At 43.4% G+C, this 22,422-nt stretch overlaps 1 protein-coding gene across 13 annotated transcripts in view; it reads left to right on the top strand.

Moving 5' to 3' along the window:
• Positions 1–18,620, top strand: part of SIRT4 (sirtuin 4) — a 35,147-nt gene extending 16,527 nt beyond the window's left edge. For 6 of the 13 annotated variants that reach the window (XM_069758260.1, XM_069758268.1, XM_069758284.1 and 3 more), the window contains exons 2-4: positions 12,434–12,963; positions 13,118–13,412; positions 17,624–18,620. In XM_069758260.1, coding sequence (XP_069614361.1) covers positions 12,470–12,963; positions 13,118–13,412; positions 17,624–17,803 — 969 coding nt within the window. In that variant the 5' untranslated portion in view covers positions 12,434–12,469 and the 3' untranslated portion in view covers positions 17,804–18,620. Of the gene's footprint in view, positions 1–1,668; positions 1,741–3,869; positions 3,978–10,495; positions 10,662–12,433; positions 12,964–13,117; positions 13,413–17,623 lie in introns of those variants that run through there. The other 7 variants (XM_069758233.1, XM_069758242.1, XM_069758312.1 and 4 more) reach the window with 4 other exon arrangements.
• The last annotated feature ends 3,802 nt before the right edge of the window (positions 18,621–22,422 follow it).

The raw sequence follows: 22,422 nt of genomic DNA, 5'->3' as shown, positions 1-22,422 counted from the left end.
GTGGTCAGAATGGTAAAAATTGGCCCAGTCATCAACGTGCAAACCACCCTCTGGCTTAAGGGGTTAAGGCTATGTGCAAATGTCAGGATTTTCTGCAGAATTTTCCTGAACAAAACCTGACTTTTTCTGCAGGAAATCCACATGCGTTTTTTGCACGCTTTTTGTGCATTTTTTTCCGGAGCTTCTCAATGCATTAAATAGCGGCAAAAACATGAAAAATCTGCAAAACTAATAAACGCGCTGCGTTTTTTTGCGGAAAAAAATGCATCATGTGCACAAAAATTGCAGAATGCATTAAAAATGATGGGATGCTTATGTATGCGTTTTTTAAGCGTTTTTTCCCCGCAGAAAACGGCCGAAAAAACGCAAAAATCCTGAATGTGTGCACATAGCCTAAGGGTCTAAATTGCAGAAAATACCCAAAAGTGACACCATTCTAAAAACTGCACCCCTAAAGCTTCTCAAAACCACATTCTATAAGTTTGTTAACCCTTCAGGTGCCTCACAGGAATTTTTGCAATGTGAATAAAAAAAATTAACATTTAACTTTTTTTTCACAAAAATTTTACTTAAGACCCAAATTTTTCAAATTTCACAAAGATAACAGAAGAGATTGCACCATAAAATGTGTTGTGCAATTTCTCCTGAGTATACCAATATGTGAAGGAAAACTACTGTTTAGAAGCACGGCATTGTTTGGAAGTGAAGGATCGCTATTTGACTTTTTGAATGCAAATTTTGTTGGAATAATTAGCAGATGTCATGTTGCATTTGTAGAGCCCCTGATGTGCTAAACAGTGTAAACTGCTCACAAGTGCCCCCCACTTTGGAAACTCAAGGAACATATTTATATGTGTGGTGAGCAACTTGAGCCCCCAAGTGCTTCACAGATGTTTATAATGTTGAGCCATGAAAATTAATGAAAAATCAAATTTTTCCCACAAAAATGTTTTTAGCCCCAATTTTTTATTTTCACAAGGGTAACAGGAGAAAATGAACCCAAAATGTGTTGTGCAATTTCTCCTGAACATGCTGATACCCCATATGTGGGGGAAAACTATTTTTTGAGTGCACGGCAGGGCTCAGAAAGGAAGAAGTGACGTTTTGGAACCAGGGCTGTAGAGTCGGTAAGCCAAAACTCCAGCTCCTCAATTCCCTTGACACTGAGTCCACGACTCTGACTCCCTCATACATGGCTCATGTTTAAAGGGATTCTGTCACCCCATTTTAGGCCTATAAGCCAAGGCCACCGCCATCAGGGGTGCAAAGTACTGCAGTGCGCAGGCGCCGTGAAAGGTCAGAGAGGCCCACGCCTGCGCACTGCAGTACTTTGCTCTGTCCTCAACAGGGCAGACAAAGTACGCCTGCTCAGGAGCCGCAGCGTGAAGACCAGAAGAGGACGTCATCGTATGATGGGAGGTGCCAGACCTGGACCGCCCCTGGGTGAGTATAATCTAATTTGTTTTTCTTATCTTTCAGGTTACATCGGGGCTTATCTACAGCATTATATAATGCTGAAGATAAGCCCCTGTTGGTGGTGGCCTTAGCTTATAGGCCTAAAATGGGGTGGCAGATTCCCTTTAAGTGATACATTTACTGTAGTAAAATGACAACATCAGGCTTTTAATCTTTATTATGCTATAATAATCAAGCCATTCCTATGCACAGGTCATTGCCACAAAGCATCACCGAGAACGGAAGCATCGCGAGGAGCAGGAACGCTGCAAGGGACGCCAGGAGGTGAGAATATCACGATTTATTATTTTAATTGTTTTTTTGTTTTGCTTTTTAACAAGTATATAGTTCTCAGGGCCTGGAGGAGAGTCTCCTCTCTTCCACCCTGGGTACCAACCGCACATGATCCGCTTACTTCCCGCATGGTGGGCATTGCCACATGCGCAAAGTAAGCGGATCAATGCATTCCTATGTGTGCGGAATCCCCGTGATTCCGCACAAGGAATGAACATGCTGCATTTTAATCCGGAATTCGATTCCGCCACGGAAAAAAAACGCAACATGTGCACAAATATTGCGGATTGCATTCTAATAATAGGATGCTTAATGTATGCGTTTTTTTCGCGGTTTTATTGTGTTTTTATAGCCAAAAAAATAAAACGTGAAAAATCCTGAACGTGTGCACATAGCCTTAGTTTATTTTTCCTCTTAGCTCATGTTTGGAGAAATTAGCTGCTCTGATGACTTATATTTACTATACATATAGGGGGGAAAAATGTTTTTTGACAACTCAAATTCGGAAATACAGTGACAGGATCGATGAGGACATATATATTTGTGTGTGTGTTCTGGAATGTGATTCAGCAAAGATATTACTACAGAAGAGCAGCAAAATGATTCTTTACAATTAGATGATCTTGTTGAAGCTGCTTCACTCCTCTTTCCTATTCTTCACACGCGCTGTTTTGTGCACACACTGCAGCTGGCAATAAGAGATAGTCTGCAAGAGGGACATGCATAGGAATGCATTGATCCGCTTACATTCGTATGTGGCTATGCCCACCATGCGGGAAGTAAGCGGATCATGTGCGGTTGGTACCCAGGGTGGAGGAGAGGAGACTCTCCTCCAGGCCCTGGGAACCATATATTTGTTAAAAAAAAAAATAATAATTAAAATAATAAATCGTGATATTCTCACCTTCCGGCATCCCTCGCAGCGCTCCTGCTCCTCGCGATGCTTCCGTTCCCAGTGATGCTTTGTGTCAATGACCTGTGATGACGTAGCGGTCTCGTGAGACCGCTACGTCATCTGAGGTCATTGCCGCTAGGCATTATTGGGAACGGGAGCATCGCGAGGAGCTGGAAGGCTGCGGGGGACGCCGGAAAGTGAGAATATCACGATTTATTATTTTTAATTATTTTTAATATTAGATCTTTTTACTATTGATGCTGCATAGGCAGCAGCAATAGTTAAAAGTTGGTCACACTTATCAAACACGATGTTTGACAAGTGTGACCAACCTGTCAATCAGTTTTCCAAGCGATGCTACAGATCGCTTGGAAAACGCTAGCAATCTGCAAGCTAATTACGCTTGTAAATCGCTAGTGTTTAGCGGGAAAATGCATGCCAATTCCGCATGCGTTTTACCCGCGGCACAGTTGCGGAATTTCTGCGGAAATGTCCGCGGCAATTCCGGACGTGTGCACATGGCCTTAAACATCAAGCATACAGAGACAACATATACTGGACTATTGAGTTATGCACAGTTTATTGAAAGTTTTGATATGCTTTAGGAAGTACTTACCTTCTTTAATCCTGCTTTCCTGTTCACTCCAGAAATTCTGAGATGAATGTAGGCTTTCCTTCCCTGTGTGCTTATTTGTTCCCCTTGTCTGTAGAGGAGGAGCTTCTCTACTTTCCATTAACATAAAGTGCAGCACAGATTCATCACAGCTAAAAGTCTAGACCTTAGATCAGGAATAGGACAGACATTTATAGGACATTTTATAACTTTCCCAAATGCTTATGAAAAAAAAAATATTCCCCACAAACTGCATTGAACCAATTTATTATATATTTTAGGAGTCAGTCGGTCCATTTTATTCCAACTCTCATTCCACCAAAAAGGGTACCGACTCTGACTCCACAGCCGTGCTTGGAACGCTGACTTTGCAATGTTCTGCAGGTGTCAAGTCACGTATGGATAGCCCCTGATTTGCCTAAATCGTGGAAAATCCTGACAAATGACCCCATTTTGGAAACCAGACTGCTCTAGGAATTTATTTAGATGTGTGGTGAGCCCTTTGAACCCACAGGTGCTTCACAAAAATTTACAATGTGGATCTGCAAAAATGAAGAAAAATATTTTTCCAATCAAAATGTTTCAGCCCCATTTTTTTTTCATTTTCACAAGGATATCAGGAGAAGATGGACTCCAAAATTTGTTGAGCAATTTCTCCTTTGTATGCCGATACCCCATATGTCGTCAAAAACTACTTTTGAGCTTCGCTTGACATTAAAGGTATAGATAATAAAGCGGATCGTGTGGATACTATTGGTTTATACAGTCATGGCCAAAAGTATTGACACCCCTGCAATTCTGTCAGATAATACTCATTTTCTTCCTGAAAATGATTGCAAACACAAATTATTTGGTATTATCTTCATTTAATTTGTCTTAAATGAAAAAACACAAAAAGAATTGTCCTAAAGCCAAATTGGATATAATTCCACACCAAACATAAAAAAGGGGGTGGACAAAAGTATTGGCACTGTTCGAAAAAGCTTCTCTAATTTGTGTAATTAACAGCACCTGTAACTTACCAGTGGCACCTAACAGGTGTTGGCAATAACTGAATCACACTTGCAGCCAGTTGACATGGATTAAAGTTGACTCAACCTCTCTCCTGTGTCCTTGTGCGTACCACATTGAGCATGGAGAAAAGAAAGAAGACCAAAGAACTGTCTGAGGACTTGAGAAACCAAATTGTAAGGAAGCATGAGCAATCTCAAGGCTACAAGGCCATCTCCAAAGACCTGAATGTTCCTGTGTCTACCGTGCGCAGTGTCATCAAGAAGTTTAAAGCCCATGGCACTGTGGCTAACCTCCCTAGATGTGTGACGGAAAAGAAAAATTGACAAGAGATTTCAACGCAAAATTGTGCGGATGTTGGATAAAGAACTTCGACTAACATCCAGACAAGTTCAAGCTGCCCTGCAGTCCGAGGGTACAACAGTGTCAACCCGTACTATCCGTCGGCGTCTGAATGAAAAGGGACTGTATGGTAGGAGACCCAGGAAGACCCCACTTCTTACCCCGAGAAAAGCCAGGCTGGAGTTTGCCAAAACTTACCTGAAAAAGCCTAAAACGTTTTGGAAGAATGTTCTCTGGTCAGATGAGACAAAAGTAGAGCTTTTTGGGCAAAGGCATCAACATAGAGTTTACAGGAGAAAATTCAAAGAAAAGAACACGGTCCCTACAGTCAAACATGGCGGAGGTTCCCTGATGTTTTGGGGTTGATTTGCTGCCTCTGGCACTGGACTGCTTGACCGTGTGCATGGCATTATGAAGTCTGAAGACTACCAACAAATTTTGCAGCATAATGTAGGGCCCAGTGTGAGAAAGCTGTGTGTTGTGAATTCTGTTGTCGAACTCCCTCCTGTGGTCGTGAATGGTACTTCGGTGAGTTCTGTCTATGGGCTCCCTCTGGTGGCTATGAGTGAAGCTGCTGCTTCTGAGGTTCCTTACACAGGTGACGTGGTTTGTCCTTTGGTTGGCTGCTCTATTTAACTCCTCTCTGATCGTTACTCCATGCCAGCTGTCAATGTTTTTGCATTCGTTCAGTTCGCTCCTGGATCTCTCTGGTGACCTGCCTTCTCCTGCAGAAGCTAAGTTCCTTATAGTCTTATTTTGTTCTCTGTTTTCTTGTCCAGCTGGTTTTCATGATTTTGTCTTGCTAGCTGGAAGCTCTGGGATGCAGAGTGGCCCCTCCGCACCGTGAGTCGGTGCGGAGGTCTTTTTTGCACACTCTGCGTGGTCTTTTGTAGGTTTTTGTGCTGATCGCAAAGTTACCTTTCCTATCCTCTGTCTATTTAGTAAGTCTGGCCTCCCTTTGCTGAAACCTGTTTTATTTCTGCGTTTGTGACTTTCATCTTTACTCACAGTCAATATATGTGGGGGGCTTCCTTTACCTTTGGGGAATTTCTCTGAGGCAAGGTAGGCTTTATTTTCTATCTCTAGGGCTAGATAGTTCTTAGGCTGTGACGAGGCGCCTAGGTCTGGTCAGGAGCGCTCCACGGCTATTTCTAGTGTGTGTGATAGGATTAGGGCTTGCGGTCAGCAGAGTTCCCACATCCCAGAGCTCGTCCTGTATGAGGTTTAATTATCAGGTCATTCCTGGTGCTCCTAACCACCAGGTCATAACAGCTGTGTCTCCCTCAGAGGTCATGGGTCTTCCAGCAGGACAATGACCCAAAACACACTTCAAAAAGCAATAGAAAATGGTTTGAGAGAAAGCACTGGAGACTTCTAAGGTGGCCAGCAATGAGTCCAGACCTGAATCCCATAGAACACCTGTGGAGAGATCTAAAAATGGCAGTTTGGAGAAGGCACCCTTCAAATATCAGGGACCTGGAGCAGTTTGCCAAAGAAGAATGGTCTAAAATTCCAGCAGAGCATTGTAAGAAACTCATTGCTGGTTACCGGAAGAGGTTGGTCGCAGTTATTTTGGCTAAAGGTTGTGCAGACCAAGTATTAGGCTGAGGGTGCCAATACTTTTGTCTGGCCCATTTTTGGAGTTTTGTGTGAAATGATCAATGTTTTGCTTTTTGCTTCATTCTCTTTTGTGTTTTTTTTTCATTTAAGACAAATTAAATGAAGATAATAATACCAAAGAATTTGTGGTTGCAATCATTTTCAGGAAGAAACTGAGTATTATCTGACAGAATTGCAGGGGTGTCAATGCTTTTGGCCATGACTGTATGCTAATGACATGGTAATATTCATGGATAGGGCAGAAGAAACACTGCCACGGGTGATTGCCACTATAGATAAATTTAGTAAATTTTCGGGCCTATACATAAATTGGGACAAATCTGCTTCATTACCTCTTTCTCATGCCCCAATATGTAATCTTGATACTCTTTCCTTGTTACCTATTGTTTCTAATTTTAAGTATCTACGTATCTATATGTCTCAATATAGCGATTTTGATTTACAACTTAATGTTTACCCACTATTGGAATTAGTCAAACTTAAATTCTCATCTTGGAGCAAACTCCCGCTATCCATCGCAGGCCGCATTAATTTAATTAAAATGATATTCCCTAAGCTCAGCTATTGTCTTCAACATAGTTCAGTAATAGTGCCTAAATCCTTCTTTACAAACCTAAATTCCCAAATCACCTCTTTTATATGGGGGGAAAACTAGGCCTAAGCTTAAGCTATCTGCTCTGCAAAGACCTAAACAGGGGGGTGGAGTGGCATTACCGATTTCTTTCTGAATTACCGTATATACTCGAGTATAAGCTGAGATTTTTAGCCCAAATACTCGAGTCACGGTCGGCGGCAGGGTCGGCGGGTGAGGGGGAGAGGGCGCTGAGGCATACTCACCTTGTCCCGGCGCTCCTGATGCTCCCCCTGCCTTTCACACTGTCTTCGGGTGCCGCAGCTCTTCCCCTGTTCTGCGGTCACGTGGGACCGCTCATTAGAGAAATGAATATGGACTCCACTCCCATAGGGGTGGAGCCGCATATTCATTTCTCTAATGAGCGGTAACGGTGACCGCTGATAGAGGAAGAGGCTGCGGCACCGAAGACCAGCTGTCAGGGAGAAGGAGCGGGACGCCGGGAGCAGGTAAGTATTACATATTCACCTGTCCACGTTCCACCCGCCGGGCGCCGCTCTGTCTTCGCGTCCTCTTGCACTGACTGTTCAGGTCAGAGGGCGCGATGACGCATATAGTGTGCGCGCCGCCCTCTGCCTGATCAGTCAGTGTGGAGAGACGCCGAGACGGGACGCTGAGGAGCTGCAAGCAAGAGAGGTGAGTATGACATTTTTTTTTTATTTTTTTTTATTATTGCAGCAGCAGCAGCAATGGCACAGCTTTATAAGGAGCATCTATGTGGCAATAATGAACGGTGCAGAGCATTCTATATGGCATAGCTATGGGGCAATAATGAACGGTGCAGAGCACTATATGTATAGCTATGAGGCAATAATGAACGGTGCAGAGCACTATATGGCACAGCTATGGGGCAATAATGAACTGTGCAGAGCACTATATGGCACAGCTATGGGGCAATAATGAACGGTGCAGAGCACTAAATGTACAGCTATGGGGCAATAATGAACGGTGCAGAGCACTATATGGCACAGCTATGGGGCAATAATGAACGGTGCAGAGCACTATGGCACAGCTATGGGGCAATAATGAACGGTGCAGAGCACTATATGGCACAGCTATGGGGCAATAATGAACGGTGCAGAGCACTATATGGCACAGCTATGGGGCAATAATGAACGGTGCAGAGCACTAAATGTACAGCTATGGGGCAATAATGAATGGTGCAGAGCACTATATGGCACAGCTATGGGGCAATAATGAACGGTGCAGAGCACTATATGGCACAGCTTTCTATGGTACATCTATGGGGCAATAATGAACGGTGCAGAGCACTATATGGCACAGCTATGGGGCAATAATGAACGGTGCAGAGCACTATATGGCACAGCTTTCTATGGTACATCTATGGGGCAATAATGAACAGTGCAGAGCACTATATGGCACAGCTGCAGTATGGAGCATCTATTTTTATTTTTGAAATTCACCGGTAGCTGCTGCATTTTCCACCCTAGGCTTATACTCGAGTCAATAAGTTTTCCCAGTTTTTTGTGGCAAAATTAGGGGGGTCGGCTTATACTCGAGTATATACGGTATCTGGCCGGACAGGCTAAAGCAATAAGTAAATGGATGCCTAATAATGTCCCTAATTCTGAACATCATTTGTTTCATTCTGCCCGGACCGAATGTCCGTTGAGCCTCCTGGAATCAGAAAATATTAATGTCCCTCGCTTACTACCTTTGCTTCGACTGGCACCGTCAATCTGGAGACAAATTAAAAAAGTTGTTGGATTTAAAGACATTATAGCTGAAATGCCTCTATGGAAAAACAATGATTTTCCAGTGTTGTTAAATCACCCGTCCACTGATTTTTGGGATTTTTTATGGTATATCCTCGGTAGGCGATCTGTATGACCGGGAGACCTTCATGTCTTTTGAACAATTGCAGGCTAAACACGACGTTCCGAGATCGGCTTTTCAGTCGTATATGAGAAATCTGGGCGCAGATCGAACCGTCTCGTCTTTACCCCTGATAGGAATCCTTATTTCCTCTTTGTATACCTATATGCTATCAGTGGGAACTGGGTCCGCTTTAAGATCTGTTAGGGGAAAATGGGAGGGACTTATCCCTGATGTGCAAGAAGAGGAATGGGAAGAAATTCTAGAATCCCATCTCAGGATGTCCCCATCGATTAATAATAGGATGACCCAGTTATACATAATCTATCAATCATATTTGACTCCGATACGACTTTTCAGGATGGGCCGATTTCAGTCATCAGAATGCTTACGATGCCACTCACCAGACGCAGATTTTACTCACATGATATGGAGGTGCCCCATTATCCTTCAATATTGGAAAGAGGTAACGTCATTAACATCCTTGCTGTCTGCCCCTGTTCCTCTTGAGCCGCTGGTTTGTTTGGAGTGTGGGATGAGGAGGCTTGGGATCATTATGTTGGGATTTTTTTACGGGAGACGCTCTTTATGGCACAGAAGGCACTGGCACTACAGTGGATGGGGGGTTCATGTCCCTCCCTTAGAACCTGGATGGAGTTGGTGATCTCGGTTATCCCATATGAAAGCACTTTGTATCAAAATAGAGGATGTCCGGGTAAATTTGGTAAAATCTGGGATAGGTGGAATTCCTCTCGCCTTACTCTATAAAATTCATAATGATCCGGTACTAGTGCAAGGGGTTTGGTTTCCTGTTTCTGAGGGCATCACACGGAGAGGAAAATACAAAATATGAAACATAATGTTAAATGGCGGAATAGTAGTAGTTACTATAGATATAGTTTTAGTTGTAGTTTAGGAACTTTATATATTATTAGTTCCATGTTTCCATTTATATGGTTCACGTGATGAAAATGATCTGATATACACAGTCGTTAACCCTTTTCTTTTTCTTTCTTTTTGAAAATTTCATAGACTGTAAATGTCATTCTGGATATGAATAGGGGCGAGCACCCTACTTTACATATAACAATGTATGCTTTGTATTATATGCAATGATAACGAGTACAAATGTGTATATTGTATAACTTTATTTTTTTTGGTTAATAAACGAATTAAAAAAAAAAAAACTACTTTTGAGGCAAAGCTCAGAAAGGAAGAAGTGCCATATTGGAGTTTAGATTTTGCTGTACTGCTTTGAGGGTGCCATGTCACATTGACAGAGCCCCTGAGGTGCCAGAAGCAGAAACCCCCCATATTTGACCTCATTTTGCAAACTACACTCCCCAATGAATTCATCTAGGGGTGCAGTGATCATATTGACACCACAGGTGCGTCACAGCGGGAGATAAAACCATTGTGGGTTGGCAGGCAAGATGTATGACCATTGATGGGCCCACACCGTGGTATACGTTCAGCCCCTAAATTGCTTCGGGTGCCAGCTAAATCATTAGGACTCTAGGGAGTCTATGTATACCCAAGATATAGCCTGAATATCCAATGTCTCTAGTGGTGATCATTCACATAGGGTACAAGTGTGCCCCAACGAACTAATAATGGGTGCTGCAGATTGTTTAAAATAAATTAGATACAATGCAAATCTTGTTCACATAAAAGTAATTATAGTCTCTCACACCTGTGTGTGCTGACTACGGTATTGGAAAAGTTGTTTACCTTTCCCATGGAAGATGCCAAGTCTATAGTCCGATCTCTCTGGATGAAAATCTTCCGTGCCGACTCTATTAGATGTGGGGACAAATTGTGAGCAGATGGAATCAGTGCGCTGTCCTGGCCGGTGACAGGTGCTCCATGCGACTTTTCCAGCCAACTGCAGGAGTGTGGGCACCGCGATGGAATCCTGCGTGCGATGCATCCCTGGGGAAGGAAACCGGAGTTTTCCGAAACACGTATGTATAAATGGTCCCCTCAGCTCCTCTTACCGTCCAAAAGTCACAAGGCCCCACGCGACCTCCTATGTCACACAAGTCCTGCATCATCAGGACTTTACCAGCATGCAGGATTCCATCACGGCGCCGCACTCCTGCGGTTGGCCGGAAGAGTCACCCCCCTCATTCTCAGGAATACACCCACTTACGTTATACATGGATTATTCTGAAAGATGAGGGAGGTGGTAGTCACATTTGCAATAAACACTTTGGACACTACGTTGCATTGTACATTTACACTAAATATGGCTAGAACCACCATCACCCTTCAGAATATACCCATTGATACAGTATATTCTGAAGGATGATGGGGGTTGTTTGCTCACCTTTCCTCTAAGGATCTCAGACTTGTGAGTACCGTAGTTGCAACATTAAATAGTGTGAAGAGACAGATGTGATTGGTGGAGGCAGCTCAGCAACAGTTCCCACCACCAATCACTATCCATCCCTGCAGAGGAATAGGAGATTCGCTCTTCTCTCCCTCCTCAGCTTTAGGCCTCTTTCACACATCCGTGTCTCTGGTATGTGTGGTGACAGTTTTCACACTTACCGGAAACACTGTCACACATAGACCTATTCAAATGAATGGGTCTGTGCACATGTCAGTGTGTTTCCATAGATCGTGTGCCCCACACATAAACATGTTTGTTTTTTACCGTCAGCACGGGCGCCAAAACGTCGTGCACACGGAGAACACACATGGATGTCATCTGTGTGACACGCATCGGCACCAGTGAATACGCGCTACAGTAAGCGCTGTTCCCCAGGGCCGGGTGCTGAAGACGGCTCACGTCATTCTCCCATGTTCTGCCGGCGATCAGCGTGAGCAGAGAAGAATGATGAGGGTTATATTGATGTCAGAACATTGACAGCAGATGGGGGCTTTTTGGGCTATTTACTCCATCAACCTACACCTGCTGCCGCTAACAACAGTGACAGAGCGGATGATGGGAGTATTCCTCACCCGCAGCCTGCGATATATTCCGTAACTAAATAAATGAATGAAAAACCCGGCATGGGTTTCCCCGTAACCAGCCAGGCAAAACTCACAGATCGGGGCTGCAATCCTCAGTTGTCAGTTTCAGCAAGGTTGGCTAACAAGAATAGAGGGGTCCCCACGCCTTATTTTTAATTATTTAAAAAAAAACGGCGTGGGATCCCCCCCCATTTTTGCCAACCTGCCTTGCTAAAGCAGACAGCTGGGGGCTGGTATTGCTCATGAAATTCTTCCACAAATCTTACTCCAGTCCTTACTCGCACTCCAGCATGCCCCCTTATCAAGACCGGCGTTTTTCATCAGCGCCCATGTGAGCGCAATATGAATACATGTAGAATGTAAGTCCGCAAGGACAGGGTCCTCTCCCCTCTGTACCAGTCTGTCACTGTAAACTGTATCTATAACTCTGTATGTAAACCCTTTCTCATGTACAGCACCATGGAATTAATGGTGCTATATAAATAAATAATAATTCATGTATTGACGGTTTGGCCTTGTCTGTGTGGGTACTATTTGGCATTATGTGGGCACTTTATGACACTATCTTACTAACTGGCCCCTTCATATGCTATTTGTTCACTAATCGAGTACTGAATGCCTTTACAGCAATAAATTTATATCTAAATGAATACTGTGGAGCTTAAAATCTAAAAACCTTTCCGCCCATCTTTCACTACACAAAAACTAGGACTCTAGCTACCCACATTCTTTAATGGATGCTCTTCTTTCCTTGCAGATGTACAGAGTCTGGATTTATAGAAGATACTGAATAATGTGGTTCTGTGTTTCAAAATGTTGCCCTGTACATCGAATACAAATCCTAGGTTTGGTCAGACACAGCTCCCATCTTAGTGTGTCAGAGTATGTGCCAACCTGCCCACCTACAGACCCAACTGCTGTTCAGAATCTCCAGGATTTTATTCTTCGTTCCAAGCGACTGTTTGTCATGACAGGTGCTGGGATCTCCACAGAATCCGGAATTCCAGATTATCGCTCACAGGGTGTAGGTCTCTATGCCAGGACTAATCGGAGACCCATACAGCATTCAGAGTTTGTTGGGAGTCAGGCAGCACGTAAACGGTACTGGGCTCGGAACTTTGCTGCATGGCCACAATTTTCTTCACGTCAACCCAATTTGGCACACAGGGCCCTAGTTAACTGGGAGAAAACTGGGAAGCTTCACTGGTTAGTGACCCAAAATGTGGATGCCCTACATACTAAGGCTGGACAGTGTCGCATGACTGAGTTGCATGGCTGTATTCATAGGTAGGTGTTTGTGTTCCTTCATTTTGCACTTATTTGCCCATATTCACATTTCCTTCATGTTTACCTTTTTATGCAAATCCTCTCAATGGTGTCAGTTTTCTCATACTATACTCTATAAGGAAATATTAATTCTCACCATGAATTCTCTGTACAGGGTGATTTGCCTCTGCTGTCACACAGTGATCAAGAGATCTGAACTTCAAGAAAAGCTTATAGCTTTGAATCCATTGTGGAAAGAGCAAGCATATGGAGTGGCACCAGATGGCGACGTCTTCCTAACAGATGAGCAAGTATCATACTTCCATGTGCCATCTTGTGATAAATGTGGAGGTGCGCTAAAACCACATGTGACTCTTTTTGGTGACAACGTAAACCGAGAATTGGTGGACTCTCTGTTTGATTGTTTAGGTGAAGCGGATGCAATGCTCATTGTTGGATCGTCACTTGAGGTGAGCATCTGTTTGCCCAATAACAAACATAGTTTGTTAGTGGTGACATTCTTTTGTGGTCTTTCTTTGTTAATGTTGCTAATGGAGCTTTTATTTGAGCACCAGGGCAAATTTGCTCTCACCGAGAAGGAAAGAACATTTCACTATGTCCTTTAGGTTACACTAGCGAGATTGTTTTCTTTCCCCTGGGAAAGGCAGCATTCATATTTCCCCTCCAATTAGCCTCATTCAGAAGTCCGATTTTATGACGTCCGAGAAAAATGGACCGCGTTACATCAGAATGTCACCAGAGTTACATGAGTTTTTTCACTGATGAGAAGAAAATGGTTTCTCCACCTTCTCTTTCTTATCAATCAGTCAATGAAAAATGGACAGCACACAGATGGCATCCAAGTGCTGTCTGATTTTGTTTTTTTCACGGACTCATAGATTTTAATTGCTAAGTTTGATTCAAAACTTAGATCAATATTGAACAAGTTTCCACAATTTTGCACTGAACATTCATTCCTCAAGAAATTACTTACATGTGAACAGCCCCATAGACTATCACAGATACGGGTGCTACTTAAAGGTGGTGTCCCACAAACAAAGTTTATTTTAATCAATAGATCTTGGAATAATAAGTTCCACAATTGGATGTGTTAAATAAAAATGTCCCTGTGCTGAGATAATCTTATGGATCTGCCCCTGTTGTGTGCTGTGTAATGGCCGTGTCTGACCGTGCAGGAACATGGTCTGATCATAGCACAGCTCCTGGGCAGGGGAGGAAGGAAAAGAGTATACAGATATTACAGCACGGGATAGCAGCACAATTTTTCTTTGATGTAAAACATTGTTTAAAAACAGTAAGTGAAATGTTTTACCTGACAGAAAGGATCAGCTGTGATTCCGTGCTGTAATGTCTGTATCCTTTCTTTTGTTTCTGGGAAAACCCATTCAAGGAGAGTAAAGGTACCTTCACACTAAACGATATCGCTAGCGATCCGTGACGTTGCAGCGTCCTCGCTAGCTATATCGTTCAGTTTGACACACAGCAGCGATCAGAATCCTGCTGTGATGTCATTGGTCGGGGCTAGAGGGCCAGAACTTTCTTTGGTCTCTGGCTCTCCCGCTGACATCGCTGAATCGGCGTGTGTGACACCGATTCAGCGATGTCTTCACTGGTAACCAGGGTAAACATCGGGTTACTAAGCGCAGGGCCGCGCTTAGTAACCCGATGTTTACCCTGGATACCATCCTAAAAGTTAAAAAAAACAAACGCTTCATACTTACCTTCGGCTGTCTGTCCCCGGCGCTCTGCTTTCCTGCACTCACTGTGAGCACAGCGGCCGGAAAGCAGAGCGGTGACGTCACCGCTCTGCTTTCCGGCCACTGTGCTCACAGCCAGTACAGAGAAGCACAGCGCCGGGGACAGACAGCGGAAGGTAAGTATGAAGCGTTTGGTTTTTTTTACTTTTAGGATGGTATCCAGGGTAAACATCGGGTTACTAAGCGCGGCCCTGCGCTTAGTAACCCAATGTTTACCCTGGTTACCGGCATCGTTGGTCGCTGGAGAGCGGTCTGTGTGACAGCTCTCCAGCGACCAAACAGCGACGCTGCAGCGATCCAGATCGTTGTCTGGATCGCTCCAGCGTCGTTTAGTGTGAAGGTACCTTAAGTCCCCTGAAAGTTTAATCAGAGACAGGAGTTTTTGGTTTGAGACCCTATGACCAGAGCCTGGATGGAGGCGTTACTGTGGCTCTGCATGATAAACCAAGAAGAAGATGTGCAGGATAAAAAAGTATGGGTGTAAATGTGAACAATGAGGCTATGTGCACACGTACAGGTTTTTTCGCGTTTTTTTCGCGTTTTTTCACACTAAAAAAGCTATAAAAACTCATTAAAAACGCATACATTATGCATTCTATCATTTAGAAAAAAACGCATCGCGGTAAAAAATGAGCATGTTCATTATTTTTGCGGATTTTCTGCGTTTTTCCTGCAATTCTATGCATTTGGGAAAAACGCACCAAAAACGCGTCAAAATCGCGGTAAAAACGCATGCGGATTTCTGGCAGAAATCTCCGGTTTTTGTCAGGAAAATTTCTGAAAGAAATCCTGACGTGTGCACATACCCTAAAGGTCACTGTGGACAAAAAAGATCACCCTCGTAAGATACAGATTCTATAAGTGCCTCAGTAAAGCATTAGGCTATGTGCACACGTTGCGGATTAGGCTTAGGAATTTCTAGTGCGGATTCTGCAACTCTTGGCAGAAAACGCAGGTGCAGATTTGACGCGTTTTTTGTGCGGTTTTGCTGCGGATTTACTGCGTTTTTTTTACCCCTGCTTATTTCTATAATGGAATGGGTACAAAAACGCTGCAGATCCGTAAAAAAAGAAGTGACATGCTCCCTCTTTTCATCCGCAGCGTTTCCGCAAGGAATTTTCTGCACCATTAGCACAGCGGGGTTTTTTTACCATTGATTTACATTGTAGTGTAAATCATTTGCGGATCTACAGCGTTTCTGCACTGCAAAAAACGCTGCGGATCCTTAGGAAAGCTGCAACGTGTGCACATACACTTGGAGCATTGTCTCACCCATCATCCACCCAATTTGCGTTTCACAATTGTGGCTGACTATGATCAAATGCTTCCACAAGATTCAATTCTATCTTGTACTGGATTCATATGGAATCTGACAGGGAATCCCAACAGTACAGTAATACTCCAGATGTATAGAGCTCTAACAGTGTTAATCCACTTTCAGGAAAGTGGGCCTCCAGCTTTAAAATACTTAAAATAACAAACTCAGCAGGTACTCACTTTCCCTACGTCCAATGCTGGCACCCTAACTCTGCTCCAGAGCCAGTATTTTGGCTGCAGCATGACATCACATCCTAGGTCCAGTGTCGGCACCCCCACTTTGCTCCAGTCTCAGTTTTTGGCTGCTGTTTTGGCAGTGTTTTAGGAATTTTACTCAATTTGGGCCAACTTTCCTGAGCGTAGACAACCCCTTTAATCTACTATATAATTGTCTAAGGGTCACTTCCGTCTGTCTGTCTGGCCTGGAAATCCCGCGTCGCTGCTTGGTTGTGGCCGCCAGGCCGCAACCAATCAGCGACGGGCACAGTCCGGCGGCAAAATGGCCGCTCCTTCCTCCCCGCAGTCAGTGCCCGCTCCATACTCCCCTCCAGTCAGCGCTCACACAGGGTTAATGGCAGCGTTAACGGACAAACAGCCTGAAAAAAACCACAGACTTGTAAACAATCCTTTAGACCAGGGGTGTCAAACTGCATTCCTCGAGGGCCGCAAACCATGCGTGTTTTCAAGATTTCCTTAGCTTTGCACAAGGTGCTGCAATCATTATGTGTGTAGGTGATTAAATTATCACCTGTGCAGTACAAGGAAATCCTGAAAACATGACCTGTTTGCAGCCCTCGAGGAATGCAGTTTGACACCCCTGCTTTAGACTATAATGGATACATTCTTTCTGTGCAAAAAACCCAGATCAAATCTGTACATGAAAAACGGACTTGTGAATGAGGCCTTACTCACACAGCCAGAATATTATTTTGGGTTAATCCCAAAAATGTTATGGCAAAAAACTGTTGTCATGTAAACATTAGAAAATAAGTATAATTTTTGTAAACGTGGGTACTGCATTGCTGCAAATAACTCTGCGCGTATGTCCCTACTAGCAGGTGAAACATGCAATGTTTTCAGGGCTGTATCTACTGTGTATGATGGAGTTGCCTAAACGCAGTTACTACAACCCTTTCTACTTTGTCTGCTGCAGTTTCCTGCTAACATTCTTTTTCCTCAGCAAAGAGCAGTAAAAAAAGGCTTGTAGTGTACGCTGAAATGGAGAGCGACCTATTTACACACGCTTATGTTGTATCTGGGGTTTCTGCACACTGGCACAGAGTGCATTTGCCTTATGATATGTTTATCACTTGATAAGCAAGTATTGGTTTTACAGACTTAATTTACAAATAATTATGCCTGCAGCTCTTGTGGTGAAATGTGAATATCAGCTGACAGTCAGATGACAGACTGAGTATACCCATGTCTGGTTCCCATGAACCTTTTGTAAATTGTAACTTTTTGCCTTCAAAAATAAGAGTCTTCAAAGCTGAACAAAATAAAAATAAAAAAACAGCCATGAATTATTTAAATTGAGTTCAAAAATAATGTAATGACTCTTGTATCTGATTTTTGCTTTTGTTCAGGTTTATTCTGGATACCGGTTTGCAATGAAAGCCAAAGAAAAGGGCATTCCTGTTGCTATACTTAACATTGGAGACACTAGAGCGGATCACCTGGCCTCGCTTAAAGTTAACGCTCGTTGCGGAGCGGTTTTACCAAGGATAATGACGATAGATCCACAGCAGCAAGGAATTAAGGGCTGAATGGTGTCAAGAGATGTTAAATTGAATATCCAATTTTTATCATCATGTAGTTTTTAAGTTAAAAATGGGTTGTCCCATAAATAAACGGAATCTGTCACCTCATTTTTCGCATTTAAGCTGCGGCCACCGCCATTAGGGGCTTATCTACAGCATTCTGTAATACTGTAGATAAGCCCCCGATGTAACCTGAAAGATAAGAAAAATAAATTAGATTATACTCACCCAGGGGCTGTCCGGGTCCGATGGGCGTCACAGATCTGGGTCCGTCATCCTCCTTGCTTCATGTCGCAGCTTCTGCGCAGGCGTACTGATTTGCCCTGTTGAGGGCAGCGTAAAGTACTGCAGTGCGCAGGCGCTGGGCATCTCTGACCTTTCTCGGCGCCTGCGCACTGCAGTACTTTACGTTGCTCTCAACAGGGCAGACAAAGTACGTCTGCGCAGTAGCCACGGCAGAAGCAAGGAAGAGGACGTCATCGCATGAGGATGGGAGGCGCCAGACCTTTGACGCCCATCGGACCCGAACCGCATCGGACCGATTCTTATCTACAGAATGCTGTAGATAAGCCCCTAATGGGGATGGCCGCAGCTTATATGCGAAAAATGAGGTGACAGATTCCCTTTAAATCCCATCATGCATCTTCAGCAAAGTTAAGTATTTGATTATTGGGGGTTCCCAGTCCTGGGACACCTGCCAGTGATTAGAATATGGGTATCTTGTGTTCCTTATTTGAATTTATGAGACATTGCGAGAGAGTTAAAATCACACATGTATTTTTAGGAGTTTCATACATAATAAATGGAGCAGCTTTGCACATGAGCTCCTGCTTCTCTTTTTTTTTTTAATGGGGAACATAAAACACCTTTTCTATTGAATGGTGGGGGTTCTAGCTGTGGTGTCATAGTGATTATATAACCCTTTAAGATAGCTTACTAATTACCTGCAGCTACCAGTAGAGGTGGATTTCCATGTTTTTTGAAAATCTACCATAGAATAGGGAATGATATACTTCAACACTCGTAATATTATCAGTGTTGGTTTCAGGTAGCTCAAGAACAACTCAAAATGTACAGACATACATTTCTGACATTTACATGAAAAATATCAGTGATCAATATAGCCACCCTTCTTTTCAATACAGTCATCCATTGAGTCTGTCAGTTTCTTAATCTGTTGACAATCAACTTTTTGGGCAGGCCTAGACACTGATCAGAGAAGTGATTGTTTTCTTTCACTATAAATGATCCGTTTAAGAAATGCCCACAAGTTCTCAATAGGGTTTAGATCAGGCAAGGAAGGGGTCATGTCATTATTCTTTCATCTTTAAAGCCTTTACTAGCCAAGTAGAGGAGAACTTCGATGCATGTGATGTAGCAGTAGGTGGTAGTTTTGGGAGTTGATTTTGAGTCCAACTAGTTCAACTTTAATAATACCAACGAGTAGTAGTGTCCCACCTCCACCTTGCTCGTGTTTTGAGACGAAGTGGAGGTCTGTGCCTGTTACTCATCCAGCTACAAGCCCATCCTTCTGGTCTTTTTAAGAGTCACTCATCTCATCAGTCCATAAAATCTTTGAAAAAGCTGTCTTTAGATATTTCTTGGGCCCATTCTTGATGGTGGTTGGGTTTCAGCCTTATCTCGGCCATGTCTCTGAAAACCTTGTATTTCTGGGCCTCCAGGGAGGTTGTAATATGACAGCACTTGAGGATCATGGGTTCCAGGTTGCTTCACGTTTCATTCTTCTTAATCTGCCTAATAAGCTTACACACCTTGATAAAGGATGGTATATCATTAGGCCGCAACCTCCCTCATTACACAAATACACATCACCTGATTTGCTTTATACACTAATCCTTCAAATTTATACAGTTTGGAGTGTATATGGAGGTTCTGTATGACATCCGATTTACTTTTTTTTTTTGGGGGGGGGGGGCGGGGGCACTCATAGACTTCAATAGGCGAGTTTCATCTGACACACGGAAAACACTAGGTCATGCTGCTCATCTGCATGTGCTGTCCGCTTTTTCACAGACAGCACTCACACCAGAAATACGGTCTTGTGAATTTGGCCTAAAAATGATAGTGTCAAAATACTCGCCTAATAATTTGTGCACCCATTGTATAAATATAATGTAAGTAAGCTGTCAAGGGCAACTTATGAAAGGCATGAATATATTGAAGAATGTTGTAATGCAAAGAGGAAAGTGAAGACATTTAGCATCTATCATAAAATTCTGACTTTACAATTGTTGAATTATCAAACTATCTCAATATGTGTGGATTGTACATGGATTACTTCCAGGATGTTTGTGGACTGTGATATAATGATGAAATGTGAGGGATATTTTATTGTGAAACCGTTAAATGTACTGAGTCAAATAATTAAATGCAATAAAGTTTTTTTTATAATGGCTAGGTATTCTATATCTAAATTCATGCATGTGTTCACTGACCCTCAGTACAAAACCATACTGCATATATGTATTTACTATTTTTCTATTGAAGAACCCACAGAAGCACTACAAATCTATCCAAAATGCTTTCTCATGCATGCTAGTCTTGAATCAAAAGCCAGCCGGATTAAGGTGCCATAAATTAGGAGACATATACCGAAGTATAACCCATCTTTGGGCTACCTGTAAGACAAAAAATTAAATATTCACTAGTCATGAGCTAGGGTATATTTTATAGGCAATGTATATCAGTTTTCTCTCATTACCCCCCTTTTTCACCTTCCTGGCCAAACCAAATTTTACGAATCTTATGTTTTACTTTGAGGTAGCAATTCTGGAAGACTACCGGATTTCACGGATTCTGAGATTTTTTTCATAACACATTGAACTTCATGATAGTGGTAAAATTTGTTCAATATGACTTGTTAATTTCCGGAAAAATCTAAAATTAGGCATTTTTCAAACTTTTAATTTTTTTTTACCCTTAAATCAGAGTTATGTCACATAAAATAGTTAATAAATTTCCCACATGTCTACTTTACATCTGCACAATTTTTGAAACATTATTTTTTTTGTTAGGAAGTTTAAAGGGTTCAAATTTGACCAGCAATTTCTAATTTTTCCAACAAAATGTACAAAACCATTTTTTTTAGGAACCACATCATTGTACAAGAATACAAAGATAATCATTGCCGAGTACATAAAAACAACATACCATTATAACAGTAAAGGCACTTATGATAACATATACCAACAGAAAACACAAGTGCTGAGAAGTCTCATAAAATATACAATTTATTGAAAATGTTAAAGCAATACAAGGAAAATAAAGATGTGAATAAATGCAGAGTATCCACAACTATACATAGATGATATGTAAAGAATGTGCTAGGTACACAGGCAACAAAGTGTCAGCCAGAACTCTTAGTTTATACAAATCGGGTGGTATGTACTAAGGAAAAAAGGACCACAGATCAGGCATAATACTTACATCAAGTGATGCAGTACGGTAGTGTATAGTGTGAGTCCCCTTAGAATTAGTAATATATCATGGCATAAAAAGCGACTTTTTCAATTAACCCCTTAACGACCGCCGATACGCCTTTTAACGGCGGCCGCTAAGGGTGGAAAAAGTAAATAGCGCCCCCCAGAGTCGGATTTTCTCCGGGGTCTCGGCTGCCAGGGGTAGCCGAGACCCCAGAGAACATGATTCGGGTTTTTTTTACCGACCCCGCTTTTGCGATCGCCGGTAATTAACCGTTTACCGGCGATGGCAAAAAAAAGAAAATCGCACATCAGAGGACAGAGAAATGGGGTCCCCAATAGCCCCCGATACTTACCTGTCTCCCCCGGTGCTCCTCGTGGCTCCCGATGGGCGACGCCAGGGGCGGATTATCAGAGGGTCAATATGGGCGGTAGCCCAGGGCCCAGTGGTCTGGGGGGGCCCTGAGCTACCGCACAGATTGACCCTCCGCTAATTGTCTGAATGCCCACCGGCATTTGTGTGCCCCGCCGGACCCGGTGGGCAGAGAGAGGGGGCCCGCATTGGGCCCCTTCTCATCTGCTCACCGGGCCCTTTCCGGCGCTGCATTGTTCTCCTATTGACGTGCGGGCGCGCGCGCGTGCCCGCACGTCAATAGTTAACAACAACAGCCGCCAGCCAATTGGAGGCTGGCAGCTGAAGTCGGCCGCAGAGCACAAGTCGCCCGCGTCTGACGTCATTGTCAGTCGCCGGAGAGTGTGCACTGCTGAAGGGAGCTCACCGCCTGGAGCGCGGACAGGTGAGGAGACTGTTTTTTTTTTTTTAAATCAGTTAACAGTGGACACACTGGGGGGCAATGCTGGAGGACACACTGGGGCAATGCTGGAGACAGTGGGGCAGATTGCTGGAGGACACACTGGGGGTAATGTTGGAGACAGTGAGGCAATGCTGGAGACAGTGGGGCAGATTGCTGGAGGACACACTGGGGGTAATGTTGGAGACAGTGGGGCAATGCTGGAGACAGTGGGGCAGATTGCTGGAGGACACACTGGGGGCAATGCTGGAGACACTGGGGCAGATTGTTGGAGACAGTGTGGCAATGCTGGAGACAGTGGGGCAATGCTGGAGACAGTGGGGCAGATTGCTGGAGACAGTGGGGCAATGCTGGAGACAGTGGGGCAGATTGC

The sequence above is a fragment of the Ranitomeya imitator genome, chromosome 1, assembly GCF_032444005.1.
Source record: "Ranitomeya imitator isolate aRanImi1 chromosome 1, aRanImi1.pri, whole genome shotgun sequence".
In the NCBI taxonomy this organism is placed as follows: Eukaryota; Metazoa; Chordata; class Amphibia; order Anura; family Dendrobatidae; genus Ranitomeya; species Ranitomeya imitator.
This window is presented reverse-complemented; position numbering and strand designations above follow the sequence as displayed.